Source organism: Sciurus vulgaris (genome assembly GCF_902686455.1).
Source record: "Sciurus vulgaris genome assembly, chromosome: 3".
Lineage (NCBI taxonomy): Eukaryota > Metazoa > Chordata > Mammalia > Rodentia > Sciuridae > Sciurus > Sciurus vulgaris.
In genome coordinates this window covers 32560919-32588440 of record NC_136463.1, presented here as the reverse complement: position 1 = coordinate 32588440, position 27522 = coordinate 32560919, and the positions used below count along the sequence as shown (strand labels likewise).

Below are 27522 nucleotides of genomic sequence, written 5' to 3'. Positions count from 1 at the left end.
TCAAAAGAATTAAAAAATGTTTTTGCTTATTGAGCTGTTTGAGTTCCTTAAATATATTGGATCTTTTGTTAGATGTATGACTTGCAAATATTTCTCATTCCATAGTTGGTATCTCTTCATTATCTATTTTTTCTATTATTGTCTTTTCTTTTGGGGTCAAATTAACTGTCCTGACCAAAATCAGGTAGTGTTCCTCCTATGTTTTCCTCTACTAGTTTACTGTTAACATGTTTACATTTAAGTATTTAATACATTTTGTGTCGACTCTGTACATAGCGTAAGATAAGGGTTCAATATCATTCTTCTGCTCAAGGATATCCCATTTTCCCAGCACCACTTATCGAAGAGACTGTCCTTTCCCTGATGTGTTCTTGGCACCTTTGTTGGAAATCAATTGACTATAAACATGGGTTAATTTCTGGGCTCTCCATTCTGTTTTTTAGTCAGTGGATCAGACACACTTCAAAATGTTTGATATTTATACATGGCTATTGGCTCCCGTGTGGGACAGTGTGGTTTTAGAACACAAAAATTCCATGAACTTTAGAAAGGTGCTGGTATTAGGGGCAATGTTTTATCACAAAAACTAGATGGGTAAACTATTTAAATTCCTTATCAGATACTTTTGTTTTATTATGAGTTTTGAGAATTATAGAGGTCAACAATTTTTTTTTTTTTGATCATTTGCAATGTGCTAGGAAATGGGAGTAACACTTTAAAGGCATTATTCCATTTGCTTCTCAACAATCCTGGACAGACAATAAGAGAGCCTGCCTCCAGGCGGTGGGGTACTCAGTGAACTCTGTCTGCTGGTGTTTACACCTTTATGTGTTTCACTCCTGCAAAATGCCAGAGTACTAGTGTGTGTGATCCCAAACCCACCAAAATGAAAGAATTCCACTCTTGAGATTGGGTTATAAAAGACATCACGTTGGTTGCTCTCTTTCTTTCTCTCTTTCTCAGATCTGTTGAAAGCTGACTTCCATACCATAGAACAGTTATAAAGAGAGGCCCATGTAGTGAGGAATGTGGGCCCCTTGGAAGTATAACCTCCAGCTCCACCAGACCTTATGACAGCAATCTCATGGGCTACCTGAGCCAGAGCCACCTGCTGAATCCATTCCCAGATTTCTGACCAGCATAAACTGTGTGAGATAGCTGTTTTGTCGTCCTTAGCTCCTACATTTTTGGATAATTCATTACACAACAATATATAACTAATATACATGGACAAAATTATTGTCTTCATTTTATAAATACAGAAACCGAGGCATGGGAGGTTAAGGAATGTTGGTATAGCTACAAATATCAGATATGGGATTTGAAGCCAGAACTCCCTGAGTTCAGAAATTTAATTTTTAGCCTACACGAAAGATAAAACTTAACAGTTTCACCCCCAAAGTTTTTTCTGTTGTTGTTTTTCTTTTTTTTTTGGGGGGGGGGTATATGTGTGTATGTGTTTTGAAACTCATGGGGAAAGTCTGGATACCTTCCAAACTGGTATCAGCAGTTATGTTGGGGGAGTTTAGAGGTGGGCACTAATCCCTAAGTGTGTGCATGTGTGTGTGGAGAGGTGGATTGGGCATTCAGTGACATCTTTTAACTTTATCTGTAATGTCTTCAATTTTGACAAGGAGAATATACTCCATGTTGTGTGTGTATATATACATATATATACACACACACATGTATATACATACTTAAAAATTAAAGACAGAAGAAAGAAAATACAACTATCAAAAGGAAGGAAATCCTGCCATTTGTAACAATACGAATGAACCTGAAGGACATTATGCTAAGTGAACTAAGCCAGACACAGAAAGATGAATACCATAGATTACACGTAATATAGTATCTAAAAATGCCAAATTGAAGGTAATAAGGCATAGAATGGTGGTTGCCAGGCACTGGGGGGAAATGAGAGGATTATTTAGTAAAGTAATCCCTAAATAAGAAATAGATTCGTATCTCTCAAGAGAGTATACCTGGGATTGCTCAGTTCAATGAAGCAAATGTTCATTGAGTGTCTACTGTTGACTGGGGATAAAACGATGAATGAGACAGACAGGTCCTACATCTGGTGGAGTTTACCTTCTAATATAGGGAAGACAGAAAATAAATAAAAACAGTGGTAAGTGCTATGCAGAAAATTATAATAGAGCGGTGTGATTCAGATGTTGGGCTTGATAGAGAAAGTCTATCTTGAAGATATCAGATTTAAGCTGAAACATGAGTGTTAAGGAATTGACCATGTAATAATCAAGATTAAAAAGACTTCAAGCATTTCAGGTAGAGGGGACAGCTAGTGCAAAGACCTTGTGGCAAGATGGCTTGGCATGTTGAAGGAACAAAAGAGAGGTTGGTATGGGCAAGTGGCACACAGCAGGAAATGTGACTCAAGGAACAGATTTGTAAGTCAGGGTGAGGATTTATGTCTGTTTTAATGCAGCTGATAAAAATATTTGGGGCTTATTCTAGAACCCTGCCTAAGGCTCATTTTTTTACATGTCCTTATTGGTCGCCAGTATCTGTCCTTTGAGGGTGAATTTGGTTTCGGGAAACCTCTCAGCGTTATCTGAGGCCCAGACTGGTGAATGTGGAGAGTGATGATATTGGGCAGTGCTGTTTTGGAACAAAAATCAGGTGTGTAAGCCGTGAGTCTGACTTTCTCATGAACAGACTGTGAGGACAATTCCTAAAGTGTTTGGAGCAATAGCAGCATTGTTGGATGGAGTGTGAGGTCTCCCAGGAGGACCATATTGAAGGATAACATTCACTTGGGTTGTAGACTTTCTGCTGTGTTTGTTTACATAAAGCCAGCCTCATTAGTTTATAGTCACACCTTTTAGACATGGCCCGGACGGGTCCCAGCACTAACACAAGCCCCCGAATACTGCAGAAGTGAGGGGCGCATCCTGACCATTCTGCCAGGATTTTAATGCTGGTGTCCACACCATCCCTGGACGACAGCTGCTCTATAGTCATGTTTCATGAGGTAACTGAACATAGGGAATTCTAGCTGACACTTTCTATTTCCTCAGGTGGCATCCAAGAGATGGTGAGAGAGAAGAACTTCCTGAGACATGCAGTGGGAGGGCAGGGGGTCAGGAGAGAGAGGAGAATGCACTAAGGACAAGGTCAGGACTAAGGTGGGGGAGTACTTAGCCATTCTTACAGGTCTGTGGTAACAGTGCCAAAATTGCAAAGAGCAGGTGACATTGACAACCCGCAGCAGCAGGCAAGGGTGCCTCCAATTCTAAGTCACTTTCAGGAGTTTCCCCACACACTGTGTGTATGTCCGCTGCACACGTGTAAGTATATGTGTGCACCCAAACTCAGTAACTGTGATTTCCAGCAAAATAAGATGGGGCTGCTATGAAGAATGAGATTTCACCTGAGATTTTCTGAGTATATACTATGTCCTAGGTACTAGGATCCAAGGATAAGACCAAATCCACATGAGTGACCAGATCCATACATGGTAGGCACCCAGAAGAGCTAGTGTCTTTAGGACTAGTGTTTACAGGGCCTTACTGATGCCAAACCAATGCAGCCTCAGAAAGGCAGGGGCCTCATTGATAATTCAGCAAATTCTGCCTGGAGACAGAACTGTCATTGGAGGGTGGGAGTAGAATATGAGTTAGTTAGAAAAAGAGTGGGGTGTGTGACTGGGGGTTTTTATATAGAGATATGTCAGTTTCCTCAGATAGCAGCTGTTCAATTGAGCATGAATCCTAGTGACTGGGAGATCCTCAATGGCATAGCTGCTGGTCTCCTGTAATTCCTTCTTCTTTCAGATTCTGCCCCTGTTTCCTAAGGCTCTGCACCACAGTCTACGGGGTAGTACTTGGGATCCAACTTCATTAATGGCTGACCTTTGCTTCTGTGAATATGAATATTACAGTAGCCAGCCCCCCATTCTTGGTTTCACTTTCCACATTTTCAGTTACCCTTGGCCAACTGTGGTCCAAAAATATTAAATGAAAAATTCCAGAAGTAAACAATTCAGAAGTTATAAGTTACTCATTGGTCTGAGTATAAAATCCTGTGCTGTCCTGACACATCCCACCTGAATGTGAATCATCTCTTTGTCTATTGTATCCATGCTGTATACACTACCCACCTGTTAGTCACTTTGTAACGGTCTCAGTAATCAGATCAGTTGTCATGATATTGCAGTACCTTTGTGCAAGTAACTCTTATTTTACTTAATAAGTATCCCCAAATACAAGAGTAGTGATGCTTGTTATAATTTTTTAAAATTATTATTGTTGTTAATCTTTTACTGTGCCTAATTCATAAACTTTATCATAGATATGCATGTATGGGAAAAGCAGTTTTATAGGGTTTGATGCTATCTGTAGTTTGAAGCATTCACTAGGGTCTTGGAACATATCTCCTCTGGATAATGAGGGATGACTGTACTTTGTGTCACTTGCTTCCAGGTGGGAGGAACTGAAGACAATTGTGGATAAAGATAGCAAGTTCATCTAATGCTTGGGCTGGGGTTCTGTATATAACTTCAGAGGAGCATGCAAGTGTGGGTGGCAGCTTCTGGGGCTTTTCTTATGAATAAGGAAATGTGCCTGGTTGAGTGTTGGCACAGTGAAAAGAATATAGGGCTTGTTTTCAGAATGCACAGGGGAAGGAAATAAAATTAGCTGTATTAGAAACAATTTACTCTGTTTTGAAATAGTTGACATTCTAGAAGAGGAGCAGATGGAGAGCCACGCATGAAAGGAATTGAGCATCTCTTGTGAAACAGTGAGTTTGGTAAGGCTTTTCCACAAACAGTGAAGCACTGAGTCGAGATGACCTGGGTTCAAATCATGACTCCATCACCTGTTAGCTTCTTGGTGTTAGGTAAACTATTTGACTTTTCTTATTCTATTTTTTCTCTGGTAAAATTAGAAAAACAACTCCTACCTCACAAGCTAGTTGTAGAGATCAGGTGAGATGATGTAGACAAAAGCTTTTTTTTTTTTTTTTCTGTATGTGGAAACACTCGAAGACCTCAAGGTCTCATTGTTATTTTTCTGCTCTATATCCTGCTTCTCCCGCTTCTTGGGAACAGTTTGTAGCAGGTGTTTGCTTATAAGGTTCTGGCTGGCAGACTGTGGTTTTTCTCACAAGCAAGCTCATACTCATGAACAGAAGCAATTCTTTTTCTTTTGTACTTGGTATAGAAAGTGAATTAAAAACTCCTGAAAACAGTGTGTTCTTCTGTCCTGCCTATCTCCAGTTAGTTACAGACCAGAACAAAGAAATACACCATAGGATTTTAGTGAACAATACAGAGGGAAAGATGTGGGTTTCTAGTGGTTACAGCCCTCCATATTGGTTACCTGGAAAGGCAGTGAGTTTATGCAGGATCCCAGGTATTGACATCCCACAGACTTGAACTTGAGTCCCTGACATCCGTATTCATTGCTAGATGTGTGACCTTTGCTCAGTCACATAACTTGCCAGAATCACAGATTTCTTTTCTTCAAAATTGAATTAAGATATCATACTGATGATAATACTGATGAATGTAAACACCATAGATACTGATGAATGTAAACACCATAGATACTGTGTGTGCAGATTTCATAGGCCCTCAGTCAATATTCCTTTGCCAGTTTTTACATGTGTCAATCTACACGTGGTATTATCTCTTTGATTTCTTGGGTGGCCCCGGTGACTTAAGGTGTCATATTTCACAGCGGCTGAAGCCTGGGCTTATCTCTCACTGTCTGTCCTTTACAACTTTGTAGTGGCAATGTGCTTATCATCCCAGAGGGACCAAGGATAAACAGGGACCTGTTGAACAAATTTGCTTTTGATTTAACTAGATTGTTAGTACTCAAGTTCAGTTATGGAGGTTCACTTACGTACACGGGGACTTTGGGAGTTTGGAAGTCTTACTGTTCTCAGGGAAAATGCAGAATTCCTTGTAGCGTCTCAGGTAAGTAGGACTAATGTTTCATCCAGCCCTGTGCAGGACGGCTGAGGCAACATCTGGATGAATAGTCCCCTTGTTCCTATAGAATGGGGCTCAGTCTGCATTCTCCAGGTTCAGACCCTCTGATTCTCTTTCTGCCCCTCTCTCACTGAATCACTGAGACAGACATTATTGCAGAATGAATCAGAAGCCCTTTTGATTTATTCTGCCCTTATTTGCCATCCCTCCAAAATCTCCAGTTCTACCATAGAAGGAGCAGCACTTGACAGTGGAGCACTTTGAGGATCCCAAATCTCATTGAACCCAAATCTTCACTCTCTCTGACATGGATGTGGTAAGCTTAGCATTTTTCAAATGAAGAGTTTTCTGATATAAAGATCTGCCTCCATACCTAGTCTTTGGGGGGTAGTGGTTTACAAAATTTAGAAGTAGAGATGTGTTTTCTAATTATATGTTCACTTACTTTTCTTTCAGCCTTTTGGATCTCACCACTTGGAAATAAGTGAATCAGTATTAGAGAAACTAACAGGTTAATGAGTTTACTCTTTTCTTTTAGGAAACATGAAAACAGTGGCACAGAGCCACTGTGGTCATTAGGTCAGAGAGTTTGCCTCAAGGGGAATGTGAGCATCTACCTCAAAATGTTCCTGTGAAGATTAAAGGAGTTCTCAGAATAGTGCCTGGCTCAGGCTGATGCTATATGGTGTTATCCATCCTCTCCTGGGCAGGGGCTGCCATTGACCCCCGAGCAGCTGCCTCTGCAGGTACTATCATGGTTTCTACTTGGAAGTAGATTCACAAAGAAACCTATCACAAAAGACCACATATTATATGATTTCATCATATGAAATGCCTAGAACAGGTAAATCTAAAGAAACAGTAGATTATTGGTTGCCTCTAGGGCTGGGAATAGTGGAAAGTTGGGGAGTGATAGCTCAAGGGCATGGAGTTTCTATTGGGGATGATGAAGAAGTTCTAAAAGTGACTGTAGTGATGCCTTCTTGACTGTGCATATTCTAAAGACCATCAAAATGTACACTTTAAAACAGGCAAATTACATGGTATGAGGATTATATCTTAATAAATCTATCTATCTCTCTCTCTATATATATATGCTTATCTATTTATCCAGAATTCTGCCACTGGTCAACATCATGGTACTATTAGTCCAAGCAACTCATGTCTGTTGACTGCTCTGTTACAATAACCTCCTAACTCGTCTTCCCAATTCAGAGTGGCCTTGCCACTGTACTGTCTACAGCACCACAGTGATCTTTTCATAGAAAGCAAACTGTGGCATATACCTGCCTAAACTGCTCCACCACCTTCTCATCCCATTCAGTCACCAAAGCGAATCATTTCAGCATTGACTCAAGGTCATTCTCAGTAGGGTCCCACTGACTTCTTTCTTGGCCATCATGCTCTTATTTGCTACTTTGCTCTAGCTCCATTGGCCTTCTTATTCTTGCAATACATCGATCTTATCCCTGACTGTTCAGCATCTTTCTATTTTCCGTTCAATATGCACAGAATTTGACCCCCACATCTTTTCATGGATCATTTCTTTATATCATCTAGAACTTAATTAAAATATCACCAAATCAGAGAAGCTTTCCTTGTTCAAACATTTTAATACAGTCTCCTCCAATCAATCTCTAGCCATTCATTTAAAAATTATTTTCATAGTATTTATCACTATTTGAGTTTACATTTTATCTATTTACTTGCTTATTGGAAGTCTCCTCCCTTAGGAGGAGACAGTTTGTCTCTTTTACTACTGCATTTCTAGTACTTAGAACAGCACCCTGCACTCATTGCTTGCTGAATGAAGGAATGAATGAAGCCACCACATTGACTGTAGATACAGAAATAGAAACACACACATACTCATTTTTTTAAACATGTGTGCTTCATACTCTGCATCATCTTTTGAAGCATCTCACATATTTGAAAGTTTGGGATAAAGTTCTTAGCAATAAGCTCTTTGGGGGTCCCTTTTCAATATCATTCATCATATCTAACTAGAATGCAATTACACGCTTAAACTGAAAAACACAATTTTTCTTTGCCTGAAAGTCCAAGAGTATTTGTAAAGGATTTCGGAGCCTGTGTGTAGTCAACCATTCTTACTTGGAAGATCAGCACTGGCTATTTCAGCAGCTTAAAGCAGAGGTCTAGCTCTGGTAGTATGCAATTCTATTCTCAGGCTTACTTACAGTGTGGACTTTCTCTGGCCCCTGTCCTCAGAAGAATCCTAGCAATGGGCACGTTGTTGGTCATGATGGCAATATCCAGGGGTGTCAGCCCTTCGCTGTTAGGCGTGTTGAGGTCTAGCTCATCTGGTGTGTACTGGTACAGGAGGAGCTGCACAGCATCCATGTCCTGTTGCTCAACTGCCTCAAACATGGCTTCATTGCCCTGGAAATTCTGGAGAAGAGCGAAAGCAGATTAGGAAGTTTGCAAGACCAGTGTGTCTTTGTGGCATAGCTATACTGAACTTTAAAGATTGCTTCGGGGACTCTGTGCCTGCATATAAACAGATAGTTGTATAACCATAATTAATCTTAAGTGAACACTGGGTTGGACCTGCCCTTCTTTCTTTTAATTTGTTCTTTTTAGATATACATGACAGTACAATGTATTTTGACACATTATATATACATGGAATATAACTTATTCTAATTAGGATCCCTCTCTTGTGGTCTCCCCTTCCTTTCTAATGGGCATTGAGCAGATAGTACAAGTAGATGCACACTGAGTAAATATTGCAATGCTAGTCTATAAGTAAGCACAAAATAAACTCCTCAAACCAGTTCTCTGCGGAAGGAATAATGTTTGATAGGTCATTAGAAGTTGTTCTTGTGAAGAAAGTAGCATATGGTCCAATAAATATGGTAAATATTGGGTTAAACTAAGTCACTTCATTATTTACTGTAGGGACATCTCATGCTAATTGTTTTAACATGTGTTTTATTGTATTTAGCTCTACCTACTCCTGGAATAGTGTGCTACAGAACACAGGTGGGAAAATGCTGGCATAAATAACGTTAGCACCTGTAGTTTAATCAGGGCTGGCTTGATATGGAGATTACACTTTCTCTCAAACTTGTCTCCTTCTCTCCATCTGCAGGTTTTATCATTCCCTTGTCTGAATTGTGGCAGTGACCTGTCTAGTACTGGTCTTGGGCTCCTGCAGCTCAGGTTCCATATATCACAAGAACAATTTTCCTAAAATATACATGTTTTAGTAAACTTATTTTGGTCACTGTAACCAAAAGTTCCAACAAGAACAATGTAAAGGAGGAAAAGTTTATTTGGGGCTCATGGTTTTAGAGGTTTGAGTTCATAGATGGCTAACTCTATTGCTGTGGGCCCAAGATGAGGCAGAACATCATAGTAGAAGGGCATGATGGAAGAAAGCAGCTCAGGATATGGCAACAAGGAATGAGAGAGAGTTCTGCTCATAAGGACAAAATATATTCCCCAAAGGCACACCACCAGTGACTTACCTTCTCCAGTTACAGCCTGGTTAATCTATTCAAATGGATTAATACACAGATTGGGCCACAATCTAATCTCTTATAGTCATTTCACCTCTGAACATTCTTACATTGTCTCACATATGAACTTTAGGGGAGACACTCATATCTAAACCGTAACAATACATACTGCATGTCACTTCCCTGTTTACAGATCATTAAGTGCTCCCCACTGCCTATAAACCTGATTCCCTCATTCCTAGCCTCTTGGTCTCTAATTCCATACTTTCTTAACCCAGAGCCCCAGACACTGGACACCTGGCATTTCTGAGTCCTGTGGTAAGGGGCAAAAGTGGAAGTGTCCAGGGAGAGTTTCAGTGGCTTTGTGGCTAATTGTTTGGGGACCTGAGAGGGCCAGAAATTGGATACTCATGAAAAACAAACCAGCTATAGAAAAAAAATAGCGATGGATTATATGGTTCTTTCAAAGGTCTAGCATGAGGAAGTTGCTAGAATTCTCTCATGTTATTTCTGCAGCTCATGGGAGAAGACCAACACATACACTACTTATCTTCTCCAAGAGTTGCTTGGTCTTTAAAATGTTGAAATACCATTGATCTTGACTTACCACTGATCTTGACTTACCACCATGGTTGCCTGATTAGCATGTGGAAGACCTTTAGTGATCAAATGTTTAGATGGGCAGTTTTTATTTTTAGTCTCATTAAAAATTGATTGTCTCTGAGACTACTGGTTGGTTTTAACTGAGTATGTCCAATGAAATGGGAACTGAGGAAAATATGAAGTGATTATGCAAATGCTCATTTTGACAGTGGGGACTCAGGGGATAGAGCTATTTTTGTATGCAGTTCTCTTTGCCACAGAGCAAGTTGCTGAGTGGAAAAGTGTTTTGTCCACAATCTGCTAAACTGAAGGGTTATGATCTTAACCACAGCCAAACCCTCCCAGAAGATGAGTTAGAAACAAGAAAATGTATTAGAAAACAAATGAGTTCAAAGTTAAAATGCTGCCCTGTCCACAGTGTGTATTTGTTTTTGGTTCTTAGTATTTCTAATTTCTCATGATCCATATTTACCCTCGCTCTTAAGTCATTTCCTGCTCTATGCTTTTATTGGCAAACTCTAACTTGCTTCTATCTGGAAAGGTCAGGACTCACTCTGTTTAAAGTTCAAACAAATGGAGCCATTACACCTTGCAAAAATACCCTTGTTGAACATGTGAATGTTATGCCCTCAGATTTTACTCAGGGCCAATAAAGAAGACTACTATATGAGGACATCTATGGTATCACCAATACTTCTCTTCACTCTTCTCTATCATCTGTTTACTATGACATCTACTCAGGCCAGATGACTTAGCAGCAGGAAAATACTCATTTCTCTTGATGGACTGATATACTTTCAGTTATCAGCTAATGGGATGCCAAAAGCAGTTCTGTTTCCTTTTCTGCTTTGACTGCCTGGGAACTCAAAGATAAATGTCATAATAAATTTCATGTAGTCTATTTGCCTAGGTTTTTGGTATGTGTGTTTCTTTTCTCCATATATTTTTTTCTAATTCTTTTTTTTTTTTTTTGCTTTTTATCCCTTCTCCCCCTAGCCATTATATAATAAATATGCATTCTTTGCCTGGATTCTCTTTTGAATGCCTTTGAAAAGCACGTGAAGTATACATTAGAAATAAGTAAATAATATTACTATTTGAATGATCACTGGATTTCTCAAAAAACTTATTTAATCTGAGAGTCCATATTTGTCAAATTGCTAACTTTTTGGTTGGTTTATTTAGTCTAGTAGCGACAGAAACAATAAAGGGAAAGAAGTTAAGAAAAAGAAAGGAAAATATCACAATCACTCATACTTTGTCCACCATCATGGACAGGTGCACCTCCTGCCTTGCCAGACCCTATTTCAGCATTTATAAAACTGTAAAATCATGAGCTTCAGAAAGAAATGTGAATCATCTTAGAATTTCCTTAAACTCAAGCATAAATGAACAAATCCAACGATATAAGAATAAAAAGAATTTTGTTGTTACCACCGAGGTCTTTCTAAGACTCAGCCGATCAGTTCTTGTTCTAAAATAGGCCTCATCAAACGAGGAGTGGCTCCCTTTCAGTTTCTCGGAGAGATTCCGGTACAAGCGTTTGGCAGCATTGGGGGATGATGGGGCACTGTGCTTCTTTGACTGGGAAAGATGTAAATTCTGCATTTGTTGAGTCATTTTCACACGAGAGTTCCTAGGAAAAGGAAAATCTGATGTATTATTTACACGATAGAATTATAAGTTGATAATAACCATCTGGAATCCTAATATAATATTATAACTGGAAGGAACGTCAAAGATCATCTGACCGAGTTTCTTCCTGGTAAAGGAAGTAGCTTGTTTATGGCCACAGAGCTGATTGGTGCAGGAATGAAATGACAACCTCCATTTACTATATGTATACATTCATTTACATATATATGATATATGATATATATATGTGTGTGTGTGTGTATGTGTGTGTGTGTGTGTGTGTGTGTGATATGAACTTAGTCTTTGGATCTCTCACCCAGTTGAGGAGGTGTGTCAATTCTGTAACCTAAGGGTATGTGCGATTATTCTTGGATAAGTACAATTAGTACTTTTCTATTTACCTTGACTTTGTTGGGTGGATAAAAAAGTATAGTTGTTCCCTGCATACCCCCCACTTCTCTTGAGGATAACAGTCCAATTTTGAAGTTAATTGTGTCCACTTAGTGAACTACCCCAGTGTGCCCAGGATAGAGATCCTCCAGGGCACTCTTGATGTGCATTCTTCAAATAGTACTTGGCTGTTGTTCTGAAAATCTCTTTTAACAGATCAATCTCTTTTAGGAGATCAGTCATGCCATTTCAAAAGTCACCCACCATTATTTGGGGTATTGTTATTGAAATATTGATGCTACAAAGGTTATGGCTACCTGGTGTGTGTGTGTGTGTGTGTGTGTGTGTGTGTGTGTGTGTGTGTGTGTATGTTTTGAATGAGCAAATGCACAAATGAAATCACTGGCCAGTGTACTTAAATACAAAGAGTTTTCATGAGGGAGGAAGGAAGCCTCTGGGGCATGCTGCTGCCTTCCAAACACCTCCTATCAAATTGAGTGGAGTCTTTATTAGTAATGCTGCCATTGCTACTCAGCTGTGACCTTGAGGTCATCTCTAGACCTTAAGTGTTCACACCTTTACAGATCCTATAATATAAAACTGTGTAGAAAATATTTTATTGGGCAATATATTTTATTGATTGATTCTCCAGTTCCCGAAAGATAAAAATCTAAATTCTCTAGCCTCAGATACAAGTGCTTTTCTCATCTGCTACTGTACTTCTACATGTCAGTCCTTCTGAACTCTTTGGAGTTTTTACTAAATAATTCAAAGGTTTTCTACCTTTGGGTCTTTGCATGTATTACTTTATATGTATGAGAAGTCCATCTCTGTTTTCATCACCTTGGAAATGGTTATTGATCCTTAAAGTCTGTGTTCAAGAAGTCTCTGACACTCCCAGGCAAATTTATACGTTTCTTTACTCATTCACTTAGCATGTGCCTTTATGGCAATCATATTACAATAGCTTGGCTTTCTGTCTCCCAGCTAGTTTATATGTTCCTCAAGGGTGAGGACTGTAAAATCCTCAGTGCCTAAAATGTGGATCAAGGTAAAAGAAATACAACAGATTAGAATATAAATTCTTACACTTTTCACCTACTGACTGTGTGATCTTGGACAAGTTACTTAATTTTTCTCCTTTATAAAATGGGGATAATATGTTATCTACATATTATTCTTGTGAGAATTTGACATCACGATGCATGCAAAGAGCCTAGTATACAGGAAGACTCATAGAAGGTAATGTTTTTGTTATAGAAAATATCTATAGATACTTCAGAAAAAATGAGTGCACATAGGGGAGTCTGTTACTTGCCATAGAGGAGAAAGACCTGGAATGTTTGTCATATTTCTCAGCTGGGTTCCATGTTCACTGGCACCAACCAACCTTAATTACTTTCACTTCGACAAGGGAAAACCATCTTCATGCCATTGTTAAATGTCCTTACGCATGTTTTAAGTCTTGCTTGCAACTTCCTCCATCACAGAAAGACTTTCTGGTTCCTTGCATGGTTGTCAGACAAAAATCAGACTTAATCACATCCATCAGGCCCTACCCAGTCTTAGCTGAGTGGGCATGTTTAACACTTGGAAAAATGACAGAAGGCATTGTCAGTATTGTGTGTGTGTGTGTGTGTGTGTGTGTGTGTGTGTGTGTGTGTGTGTTTATAGTCATTTTAAATATTCACAAAGGCAGAAAATGAAAAGTTAGGTTATTTGTCATCTTCGTCCTTCTACCTACAAATTCTTTACCTTTGCTTCAATCGCAGCTACAGGATTTCTTCTACTTTTATTTTTTTTCATGCCAACAAAAATTCCAGATTCATATGCAAGCTGGATCACATGGGGATTGCCTTAACCTCTTTATTTCTGCCTTCTGTCTCTAGTCTTTTCCTTCAGCATTAATGCCCCAGTTTAAGCCATCTGTCTTGTCTACATCATTATCGTTCCCAAAATAACTCTACATTCTTTTGTATCTCCCACAATGCCCAGGAGTCCAGTAAATAAATTCTTGCCGATTGATCAAATTCCAGCGACTTGCCCTCTAACTGATGACACCTACCCACAGGGCCCCTTTTGTCTTTGCTCATCTCCCATCTGTTTCCTTCCGTCAAAGTAGGTTGACTTTCTCTGTCTCTTTGACTCCCTTCTCACACTCCCCCAGCTGTCCCTTTCTTCCAGGCTATTCTTCAGTATGTTTCCACTCTTCTAGCTTTCATCTATCATTATGTTCTCTTATTCTCCTCTATATTTAAAATTCTGCCAGATGAGAGATAGTGACAAAGACAATTTTCTGTTATCTATGTTTATAAATATGAATGCCTTTCCCAACTGCTCTTGATTTTTCTACTCTTATGGAAAGAGACAAGCATTTGAAAATCAGTGTAGCTTTGGTTCTGGAATTTGGTGGACCCAAATGTCTATCCTGACATTGTTACCTGCAATCTATATGACTTTGGACACCTTATTTAAATTTTCTGAGTTTATTTAATCATATATAAATGGGATTAACAGTATATTTCTTATGAATTGTGGATATTAATCAATATGAAAGGTACTATCTTGTTTGGCACATTTTAACCACTTGATTAATAGTAGCAATTGTTACCCCAAGTCTTCTTCCCAAAATAGAGATACTGAAGTATATTGTAATGATTTAATTTCCTTGCTTGTTTTAAAAATTGTCTTGAATCTGATTTTATGTACTTATTATAGTCTTTAGTTTTTATATTGACAGAAAAATGGAAGTTCCGATATTTTGGGATGTTTCTTTCTAGTAGCTAATATTAAAGCAACTAGGAAGGAGAACTTTGGACTATTAGAGTAGAAAAGAGTCAAATAAAGATAAATCTAAAAATAATTGAAAAAATATTAGCAAATATAAAGCAGCAGGGTTAAGATTGAATATATTTGTGAGCACAATATACTAAAGAGTTTACCTTTTTCCTAATAAAAGGCAAAAGTTCTCCAACTGGAACTTTAAAAAGGTCATTAACAAGTGATATACCTAAATAAAAATTTCACAAAAAAAAACCCTAAAAATAAATAGAATACCAGTGGGAAGGGCAAAGAAAGGAACTTTAAGACTCTTTTCCTCCATAAAAGCAATGAGAACACTGGCAATGTTATCAGAATTAACTTTTCAGAATCCTGGAGGTTAAACAAAGGCTTGCAGCAATCCAGGAATACTTATTCCAGAAGAAGAATGACCAGCTTTGCAGCATGTTATTTTGCTTTATTCCTAACCTCTTCAGCTCTATGGTAACCTTGAAAACAACTAGTCCACATTCATGGTAAAAAGTGTACTATGTCAGCCACCGTAGGGGATAGGACAGGGTTGGAACTCCTTCAAAATTCTACTACCAGAGAATCGTCATTATTTGACACCCCTGATAGCTCCCTGAAAGACCTCACATATAAGGCTTGTCTTTATTTGATCTGACTTGGAGCACACCAAGGGCAAATGGCCTTTTACTTTAGGATATTTGTCAAAAATAAACATCAACAATTGTTTAATAATTGTTTAAAGTTGTTCAAATGTAGGGGAATGAGATATGCACAGAGGGCTTTGAAAAGCTCTGACGTATTTCAATGAATCTAACTGATAATATGCCCAGGGCTGAGAACATGGTCAATCAATCAATCAATCAACACACCTTTCTGAGAATATCCTAAATTTTCATTTTTATCTGATTTTGACACTCCATGAAAACAGGAAATGAAGGCTAAGACAGAGATGTCAACCACCTAGTGTGGTCTAACACACAGAGTTCTTCCACAAGAGGGAGATGTATTGATTATAGGTGTTTAAGGAAATCTTTGTCAAGTTGTTATCTGACCTCTAAGTTAACCAAGCAGAGAGTTTAGTGGCCACATATGACAAAGAAAATGGACTTCGAAAATTTAATTCTAAAATATCAGTCAACAATAGCAGCAAAAACAAACACTGAGAAGGGAAAAGAATCTAATTTGATCTTCAGAGTTGCCACATTATATTATTAAAATGCTTAGTTTTAAAAAATTTTGAGATGTGAAGAAACAAAAATTATGATCCATAGCCTGAAAATAAATTTGTCAATAGGAATTACCCCAAAGAAGTCCAAATGTTGGATTTAATGCCCAAAGACTATAAATTAACTATTTTAAATATGTTCAGAGAACTAAAGTAAATCATGTGTAAAGAAATAAAAGAAACCATTAGGATGGTGTCTGAATTGAGATTATTAGTAAAGAGACAGAAATTTTAAAAAAAAGAAACAAATGGAAATTTTGGAATTGAAAAGTCTAATAACTAAAATGAAAAATTCATTAGAGGAATTCAACACCATATTTGAGCAGTCACAAGAAAAATCAGCAAGTTTGAAGATAAATCCATTGAAATTTACCAGTCTGAGGAGAAGGAGAAAAAAATGGAGGAAAATTAACAGCCTCAGAGATGTGTGGGACATTTTCAAGTGTCCCAACAAATGCATAATAGGATTCCCAGAAGAAAGAGGGATTTTCGGAAGGATATTTGAGGATAGTAATAGATTTGTACATTACAAATATTGACCTACACATCTGCAAGCTTGGAAGTTCTAAGTAGCATAAATTCAAAGAAATCCACCCCTTGATACAGGATTATCAAACTGTCAAAACCCAAAGACAAAGATTCTTATGAATAGCACAAGAAAAATTACTTGTCAAATGCAAAGGATCTTTAAAAATATATCAGCTAATCTTTCACCAGAAACCATGAAGGCCAAAAATGGAATGAACTATTGAAAGTGATGAAAGAAAAGGACTTTAAAATGAGATTTTTCTCTATCCAACAAAACTATACCTTCATAATGCAAGGGCAATTCTGATATTACAAAGATGATAAACAAAAACTGAAAGAATGTGGTATTAGGACTTCCCTAAAGAAGAGTCCTTTGGGCTGATATAAAAGAACACAAAATATAACTCAAATCCACATGAAGAAAGAGCATGAGTAAACAAACTATATAGCTAAACATAAAACTATATTAACATAAAAAATGTGAATAAATCTTCTAAGTTATGTTTCCTCTTTCTGAGTTAAACTGACCATGAAATCAAGAAAATAATTTCATTTACAATAGTATCAAAAAGATTAAGCTGCTTGGGAATACATTTAACCAGGTAAGTAAAAAACTAATTTTTTGAAAACTATAAAACATTGTTGGAACGAGTTAAAGAAAAACTAAATAAATAGAAAGGCAGTCTTTGTTCATGAACTTAATATTACCTAGCCAACTGGAGACCCAGTAGGAAACTGGAGCATGGGGTGGTGGTACTTCTGTCAGATACCCCTTTTCTATTTAGCTGCTTTCTCTGTGTTACAGAGATTTCTCCCTCCTTTTGTTCCTTTGGGCTTTGCTATACCTTACTGTGTTTTTTTTTAAATCTGTTCACTCCTTTGTAAATGTTCCCATTATTAACCTCCCCTTGGTTACTTTGTTTGAATGTGGCATATAATTCTTGCTAGGATCTAGCAACTACAAGGATGTCTTGGAAACCATAGCAAGAGTACTCTTTGCATCACTAAATTGAACTGGAAAGAAAAAAGACTCAGATGTTGAATGAAATACCTGATAGGTAATATAGATACAGAGTCCTGGGAGGAGACTAGAGCGGGAAACTCTTTCTTGTTACATTTGGGATAGTACTCTTTTGAGAGTATTCCTTGTTAGCCAGTTTCACAGAAAACATCCATAGGTGGAGGTCTTCATTACACCGTATTCCCTTCTTCAACCCCAAGATAATCGTGGGAGTTTTAAGCACGATATTAAAAATTAGGACTTTGATATACTACTGACCCAAGTTTTAGATTTTGACTTTTCTGCTTATTAACTATATGCCCTTGAGTAAGTTATTTAGTTTGTCTAGGCTTCAATTTCCTCATCATTAATGTTTTTTTCCTCATCTGAATAACAATAGTCACGTAATAATCTAAAAGAGATATCAGAGTTTTCAGTGTGGTGAGGATATATGTAAATTGTTTAGCAGAGTACCTAAAAATAGGTGTTTAATAAATACTAGCTATCATCTCCTAATAGCTCTGTTGAGGTGTCACTGCCATGCTATGAACTGCATGCATTTAAAAGGTACAATTTGATAAGCCTTGGCATGAATGTACACTTGTGAAACCATTGCTACAGTCAAGATAATCATCATTTCTATCATCATAAAAAGATTCGTTGTCTCTTTGTAATCCTTCTCCTTCTCCCCTAAATGAACTCCTTTTGCTAGCCCCTCTATTTCCAGGAAATTTCAGGTCTGTTTTCTGATATAATAGGTTGAATTTCATGTTCTAGGATTTCATACAAATGGAATCATCAGTATGCACTCCTTTTTTAATCCAGCTTCTATAACTTGGATTATTTTGAGATAGTGAGATAGTCTATATCGATAGTTCTTCACTTTGTATTGCTAAGTAGTATTCTATCATGTAGCTATACAATTATTTATCTGTTTGTCAGCTATTATTTTCACAAGAAAAATTAAAACCCATGGCATTTACTCTAAAATAAGGATAGATCTTTCATTTTTCTTCAGAAAGGCTTAGGAGACCTGAGCTTCAATAAGGGGTACATATGGTTGGCTGAGGGACAATGTGGCTACAGGACTAGGTTTTAGGAGATAGTTATCTAGGAGGATATCTCCATAGGAGAATCAACTCTAGTTCTGCTTTTTCTGCATCCTCATAGTTTCACTTATTCTAAAATCCTTAACAAAAGTCATGTTAAGTGTAAAAGTCTGCAAAACATTTAAGAAAAAATGATACCAATTTCAACACTACACTGTTTTAAAAGTCTGTCTTCATTTTTAATGGTTGGTATCACTGGCCTGGTTTTCTTAAACACACACACACACACACACACACACACACACACACGTTTCACAAGAAAAGAGAAGAATGGACTAATATTTGTAATGAGCACAGAGGCCTCAACAAAATCTTAGCAATTAAAATCCAGCAAGGTTTATTCTTGGAATGCAAGGTTGCTATAACATTTGACCACCATAAATATCTCTGTAATTCACTGCATTAAGAGAAAAGTAATAATAATTAAAAAAAAACCACAATTTGGTCACCTTCACAGATGCAGAATGGATGTTAATAATATCCAACATCCATTCATGCTTGAAAAAAAATCTTCCAGAAATATAAGAAATTTTCCTCAACCTGATAAAGAGAACATATAAATCCTATAGCCAACATCAAACTTAATGATTAAACATCAAGTGCTTCCTTCTGGAATCAGAAGCAAGGCAAAAGTGTCTACTGCTACTTTTTATATTATACTGGACACTCTAAGTAGTAAGTGAAGGCAAGATAAATAAATATACTACAAACACACACACACACACACACACACACAGGAAAGAAAGTAAAATAAGCTTCTTTTTCAGATGACATAAAAGTTTAGGTAGAATAAATTAATCTGCAAAAATCTATTTAGGCATGAACATAACAAAATATATGAAAAATACTGTATGAAGTGTATGCTGAAAACTACATGACATTAATGAATGAAATTAAAGAAGAACTAAACAAATATAGACTACACCTTGTTCATCAATTGGAAGAATTAATATTGTTAAGGTGTGAGTCTTCCAAAATTACATATATATTCAATGCAATCCCAATCAAAATGCTAGGAGTTCTTTTTAGTAGAGATTTATAATCTGATTTCCAAATTTTTAAAGAAATGGAAAGTATCTAAAATAGCCGAAATAATTTTGAAACAAAAGAACAAAGTTGGAAGACTTATACTACCTGATTCCTAGACTTTACATAAAGCTATGGTAACCAAGACATATGGAATCAGTTTAAGAATAACTATGTAGATAAAGAAAATGACATTAGGATAGAAACAAATGAATGAAGTAGACTGACGATCCCAGAGGTAACCTGCACATATATAATTGACTTTTGAAAATGTGCCAGTGATTCAATAGGGAAAAAGTAATCTTTTCAAAAAAGACCATCAACCCTTACTTCACATTATATACAAAATTTAATTTGAAATAGATCATAGATCCTAATGTAAAAGGTAAAACTATAAAACGTTTGGAAGAAGGCATAGGAGAAAATCTTTGCAAACTTGAATAAAAGGTTTCTTAAAGATACAAAAAGTGCAAACCATAAAATAATTGATAAATTTGACTTATCAAAAACTTCTGCTCTTTGAAATATTATAGCCTTATCTGTCTATGCGGGACTTGTAAAGGACCTGTGAATACATGAAGAGGTGAACTGTAAAAGAAGTGACAGTGTACTGGAAAATCAGGATCAAAGTGACAAGAGGAGCCTGTGGAGAAGGTGTCCCCCAGACCTCCCTTACCACCACCTGTTGTTCCCTGGGCTTGGCTGCTTGCTCAGAGAACCTTGACGTCCACCACCCTGCCTTAACACCACCACTGTCTCCCTGGAGGGCGAGCTCTGGCTTGCTGTAACTATACTGCAGCACCCCAGACCCAGCAGGACCCAAGGAGGGTCCGACTCACTGATGGCTACCTTGAGAGACTGGGAAATGGGGAAAACTAGACCAAGAAGTGACAGGAGACTAATTGTAGTCAGCAGGTAATTTCTTCTACATGCCTCTCCTATGAATTTTCCTGGGGGCTTCTCTGATGCCAACACACAAATAAACAAGAATATGTGTTCTTGTGACGCTCTGGGTATTTCAGTTACAAAGCACCTTCATTTGATTTTCCTCATCCCTCTTCTTTTTTTTTTTTTTGTATATTGTAACGTGTCAGAATTTCATTTATTTTTTATTTTTTAATTATTTTTTATTTTTACAGACTACATTTTGATTCACTGTACACAAATGGGTACAACTTCTCATTTCTATGGTTGTGCACAATGTAGATTCTTACCATTCATGCAATCATACATGTACATAGGTTAATGATGTCTGTCTCATTCCACCATTTTTCATACCCCCTTTCCTTCACCCCGATTCTCTGAGGTTGTGTCTCCCAAAACCCAATAGATCAATGATAATCAAGCTTTGTTAAATGAAATGTAATAATAATGTTACAAGGAAGTAAGTACTATTGTATATCCTTAGGCCCAGAGAAGTTGCACAACTTGTCTAAGACCTTATATCCAGTAAATAAGCAGCAAGATTTGAACTCTGACCCCAAATCCTATGCTCTTAACAACTCTACTATTATTATTCCTAAGGTAGCTCGATTTGGCTGTCTTTCTAGATCTTGATTCTGGAGACAAGACTTGTCCTGTTCTGGCACTTCCAGAGTTCATGCTTCATTGGATCTTGGTTGTGGGAATTTTTCATTGTATTTGTACTGTGAAGAGAGATCTGAGTCAATTTGGATGAGAAACAGTTGTAAGATGTCGCATATTAGAAATAGAAGTTCTAGCCATTCTTGACAGCTGGGTGGACAGATAGATATTCAGTGAAGGGAACATTTCTGTCTGGGACAATATTGCTCTTCAGGCTGTGATGTGAACTAGGGGACCTTCAGCTTTCAACCTGCCTATCACTAGACAGAAAAAAAGTTTGACCCCTTTCATTTTCCACATGTTGTTAACATGTATGCCTTTGATTGCTAAAGGGTGGCTGAACTATTATAATGATGGCATAACAGAGTGAAAGCAACCTTTCTAGAATTTTCATGCATATATACAGACATATAATTATATTACACACATATACTATATATATGTATTATAACCATAATATATATGATATTACACATACATATATATATATATATATATATATATATATATATACAGTTCTCTTCTAAGTTTTGGAAGGTCAGTTGTGACTTCATGACAAAAAGAGAATTGACATTTTGAAGTTTTAAAGCATATGTTTATGGGGAAAAAGGTGGAATCAATTAACATTGATTCTATAGTTTGGTAAACACTTATGGATGGTCTCCGCAACTTATGGATCCTGTGATAGACCCTGGAAATTTGAAAGCAAATAAGGTAGAGTTTCACGTAGAGTATCCCGCGGTTTTGGTTTGTTGTAATTGAGGGATTTTCCAGGATGCAGCACTCCCAGTGCTAAACCAGGAATGTTCTAGGCAAATTAGGATGAGTTGTTTACCTAACTCCTGTCCTCGAGGCTCTGATAGCTTAGAAAGGAAGACAGCAAAACAAATATACAGCTATCAAATAGAGTGGAGTGTGAAATAGGATAATAACAAGAGTTTCTATTTCCATAGCACCTTCTATGTGCTAGGTAATGTTTAGAAGAATGCCCATCTTAGTCCATTCAGGCTGTTTTAACAAACCAACATAAATTGAGTAATTTATAAGCAACAGGAATTCATTTTTCCTTGTTCGGGAGGCTGAGAAGTTCAAGAAAAATGTGCCTGCAGATTCAGTGTCTGACCAAGGGATGCTTTCTGGTTCACAGAGCCTTCTTGCTGTGTCCTCACATGGTGAGAGGAGGTAGCTAGCTGCTGGGTGCTTTTGGGAGGCACTAGTCACAGTCATGAGGGCTGTGCTTTTGTGACCTTACCACCACCCAAAGGCTTCACCTTCTAATATTATCAACCTGAACATTAGGATTTCAGCATGTGAATTTGGGGGTGACGTATATATAAAATCCATTGCATGGCATTTACATCTGTTAACTTCTTGAATTCTATAATAGTCATTTGAAGGAAGGACTGTTATTATCTCCATTTTACATAGGTAAGAAATTGAGGCATTAGTAAAGGGTAGAAATGGGATTCAAATGCAGGCATTCTGGATCTGGATCTGAGTTCTTAGCCTCCAAACACTTCCCTTAAGCAGTCTAAGACAAAGAAATAGCACAGAGGGGTGAGTGGTTGGCTTTGTGGGTGACAGGAGAAGGTCATGGGAGAAGAGGTGGTGGGGAAATGGGTCAAAGAAGGTGATGCCTGAAAAGGATTTGGAATGAGAAATGAGGAATTGATGAGCAAGGATAGATAAGGGCATTCGAGGCATAAGGATACTGTGATGAGAAAGGTCATGGTGTGACTGGTAGGTCAGGGTCAGGGGGTAGGGGTAATGGAAGCCCTCTGGATGAAAGTCCTCTGAACTTTGACACACAGTGGAATACTTCATTGACAATGCCAGGACCTTGGGGAAGAAACCTGGAAAGGTAGCAGGGTCAAATCATCCAGGACCTCTGACCCACGATAAGGAACACATATTTTAACTTGTGCACAACGGGGGAGCACAGAGACCATTAAGTGATGGATATGCCAATTATCCTCATCTGATCTTTGCACATTGTATACATGTATTAAAATGTCATGCTGTACCCTGTAAATACGTACAATTAATATGTGTTGTTTAAACACACACACACACACACACACACACACACACACACATTTTTCCTTAAAGTTGAGATCTGTATTTTTAGAGAATTACTCTGGTAGCAGCCAGAAGATTACTGAAAGGAAAGGAGTGTGATAATGGTGGCAGAGGAAACTGAAGTTTGAATCTCTTGAAAATGTCCCATGAGCACTGGTGAGAGCTTGTGGAACACAGGGATGGAGAGAGCTAGACAAATTCAAAAGATGAAATTAAAAGGACCAGACTTGGTTAGTGATTGGATGGAGGGGCTAAAATGATCATGAAACCCGAGGTGACTCTTAAGGGCCTATAAAAGAAATCTAGCTGACATTGTCTAATTCAAGTATTGGCATTGTCTTATTCAAATATTCCATATGAAGAAGGAAATAGCTTACCCTAAGGACTTCCTACTTTTCTGATTAAGAGTGAAATACTAATTGTAAAGGAAGTTCTTAGAGACAAGTATGAAGTTAATAGAAAGTCTAATAATGAATACCATAATAATTCAATATCCTTTGGGGTGCCCTTGAGGTAAAAAAGTTTAATGCATTCATTTGTGATAAGATAACAGTGGCTTAATTTGTTATTGCTTGTAAGAATGTTTGTATTTTGTAAAAGAGCAATACCTAACAGGATCCCTAATTAAAGTATTTTGGGTAACCTAATCCTAGAGCTGAGACAGTTTGTTTGGCAAATGAGGCTTTTGAATCTCCTTAACTTATAATATATTTACAGTTTTTAATTCCATGTGCAAGTGTGTGGGGGTAATTTGAAGAACTAGCAAATCTGTTCTGTACATGGAGTCTACCCACACCTGAACTACTCCCTGAAAAATACTTACATATTTGTTTCAATACATTGAAGACCTTTAGAATCTTGGGATTGTAAGTATAGGAGAAAAGCTATTACTGATCAGCTTTGAAAAACAATCCTGATTATCTACATATTCACCTACTTGTTTGATTATTTATTTATTTACCTATTTATTTGAATTTGAATTTTATTTTTAGCTCTGTTCTCTCCTGATCTTCCTTCCTTCCGAGTGCTCTGCATTCCTTAGATGGGGAGCATGTGGCCCCTCAACCCTACATACGCTCTCCTCTGAGGCTCTGTAATTCAGGATTATCAACCTGAAAGGGCCCATCTTTACCTGATCCAGCAGGTGTAGGCATTCAGGAATCTGATCACAAAATGATTTTATATAATAAAACAGTAATTTATTTTTCATAGCTTCTGCTAATCAGTTATGCAAGCATTTAATGTGACTAAGCTTGATGCAAAGAGATTAGAGAAAATGCCCAGTTACTAGAAAAGGTACTTCTCCTCCTCCACCCTTCATGCTCCACATGGATTCTGATGAATAGTCTCTCTGGATTTAGGTGAGTGGACAATGACCTTCTTTACCTAATGCACCCTTTAACAAAAGAGCTTAAGTAGTAGCTCTTGGATATGTTAATTGAGCTTAGCATGTCTGCTTTGAAACTATAAGGGGTGGAAGGAACAGAGGGATGGAGACCCAGGAAGGCTAAGAGAATTTTCCAAAAACACAAAATGAGTCTGGGAACTGGCAAAAGTGCCCCACTATCCTGACATCCCCCCATTCCCTAACAAAAGCAAGTCATTCTGTCTCCTTCCTGTTGGAATGCCATCAATAGTGAAATAGCCAACTCTCATGGGAGAATGATCCTACTCTTGCGATTGAGTGTCTGGGGATCCTTTTTACCAGGCAAAACTTCACCCATCGGATTTCCTGACTTTGGTTTTTATTTGGAAAATCATGCTGCTCTCTGTTCTAACATCATCCATCTTTGTCAGCACCCAAGGCCACAACTTCATTGGAATGGCTGAGGAGACCGAGGGAGGGTAAGAAAAGCAGTATCTTTCTCCATTCACTTCCTCCTCAGATATTGACTTACATCTTATTTAGGAAATGAGGAAGTCAAGTGAGTATGGGGATTTTTGGAACCCGGAACAGAAGCAGACTCACCCATGATTATCAATGGTATTCCCTGTGGCTTGTCCAGGCCAAGAACAAGCACTTGGAATGACAAGTCACTTAAAATACCTGCTTTGAACCTAGTGCACCCTAGCATGATAATGGAATAAAGGCAAAACTTAGGAACATAGATATGGAAGTTGCAGTGAGTCAAACAAGAGTTTGGATGCCTGTCCATTGTGTTCCTTTGACAGGTCTTCTCAGCATCATGATCACTATGTTGTTTATGGGCATACTCACCCAGGATGGACAGAATGCTGGCATTCTACTCTACACGCCCAGCATGCAAACTGGATGTAAGACACCAGTATGCCTGGGTTCATATTCAGAATTGTCAGTATGAAAGGGCCCATCTTTAGCCGATCCAACAGGTGTAGGTATTCAAGAATCTGATTGGAAAATGATTTCATACAATAAAACTGATATATTTTTCATAGCTTTTTGCTCATCAGTTATGCAAGCACTTAATGTGACTAAGCTTACTGCAATGAAAATCAAAGAAAATGCCCAATTACTAGAAAGGGGGCTTCCCTGCCCCCACCCTTCAGGCTCCACATGGATGTGTATGTGCTATTGCAGACCACTGTGTGTGTGCTTGGCTGCATCCCTCATGGACCACCTGCAGTCAACTTTGGAAGATGCAGATTTTTTTTAAAGCATTTAAACCGCATCAATACAAACACCTTTAAAAAATAATCAGTGATTAAGAAAGCCCCACATTCACATGAAAAAAGACAACAATAAATTTTACTTACCAGTTTAGGTTTTTCGAGGCAGCAGAGGAACAAGTTGTTGGTAATTGTCCAGTGCTTTCATTCAATAAATCACATTGGCTTTGCTTTCTCCTGTGGCTCAGCCTCTGCGCAAAGCAAGCGAACCTCCTTCCTATTCTGTGTAAAGAATAAAACGCGAACAGGATCACTACGGGCAAGAGCTGAAGTCCATGATCACTAAGCTACTGTTAATGCAAAATAAAAGAGCAAATGATGCACAGGGTGAGAAGGGGAGAGGGAAACAGCCTGGCTCAGAATCTAAGTATATTTTGGGGACTGCAGCCTGGGAAAGGCTTGATTTCTCAAGCTTGTGTGCGTGTAGTTAAAAGATGCCATGACTTCTGTGTGTTTAGCCCATCCTATCTGTGAGGACCACTCGGAACAGCATGCAAGAACAACAAGCTCTGTGGCAAACAATGCTGAGTCTGAATTGACTCGCTCCAGGGTAAGCAGAGGGACGGGGAGTCAGCCAGTTAGCTTTGCACTTTATCAATGGCAGGGAAAGAATTATCATCTGGCACCCAAGAGCCTAAGCAGAAATCTGTAGCTCCAGCTTTTCTGGGGCCAGCCCCTTAGTCCCACAGCTGCCTGGGACCAGAAGCACACAGGTGGCAGCACATTTTCTCAGCGTGGGGCACCCATGCATGCTCCCAGCAGGATTGAGGGGATCCCTTAAGGAAGCTCTAAATCCAGTCGGGGCTGCTCAACCTAGTCTCAGGTTTCTGTCTAAGCAGGTCTGAGAAAGTAGTCATCAGACATGGCACTTAGGACACCAAGAGGCTCAGACTCAGGCAGAAGATTCCAGTACCGCTTCTGTGCCAGCCACAGATGGGTGCACCTGGCTTCTTTCACAGTGTTATGCTTTATATGACTAATGAAACACAAAATGGATTTCCTAGAAAGCCACATGTAGGCATTTTTTTGTTTGTTTGTTTCTCCCTGAAATAAGATGTCAAATGACCCTCTCTGGCTGCTGATTATGTCAGGGAGGCCTTGCTGATAGAAGCACATATGAATACTGCATGCATGTACACACACAGACAATCCCCCCCCACCCCCGCCCCCCGCCACAGCCTTAGCAACAGCATTAAAAATCTTTCTCAAGCTCTATTCAGACACGGTCTTTGCCAAATGAATGCTTAGCTGCTATGATGACTTCAGGGATAATTTTGGACTCTTTCACTAGGTACTGAATCTGGTCTGTTATTTAGACCTGGAGTCAAATCAACTCCTAAATTTCGAATGTGACTCTTCAGTCACAATCAGGAGAAGGTTATAAGCAAGAGGGTGGAGTGGTAATCTTTGGCTTGGTAATTTCTTAGAATCCTGGGAATGGCATCTTGTACTCCTGAAAATCT

At 38.2% G+C, this 27522-nt stretch overlaps 1 protein-coding gene across 1 annotated transcript in view; it reads right to left on the bottom strand.

Moving 5' to 3' along the window:
- ANKFN1 (ankyrin repeat and fibronectin type III domain containing 1) overlaps window positions 1–27522 on the bottom strand; it is a 564723-nt gene that overhangs the window by 385177 nt on the left and 152024 nt on the right. Inside the window, exons 3-5 of the mRNA XM_079131399.1 lie at window positions 26147–26281; window positions 11482–11683; window positions 8161–8371 (exon numbers count right to left, since the gene is read on the bottom strand). Coding sequence (XP_078987525.1) covers window positions 8161–8371; window positions 11482–11683; window positions 26147–26281 — 548 coding nt within the window. The remainder of the gene's footprint in view (window positions 1–8160; window positions 8372–11481; window positions 11684–26146; window positions 26282–27522) is intronic.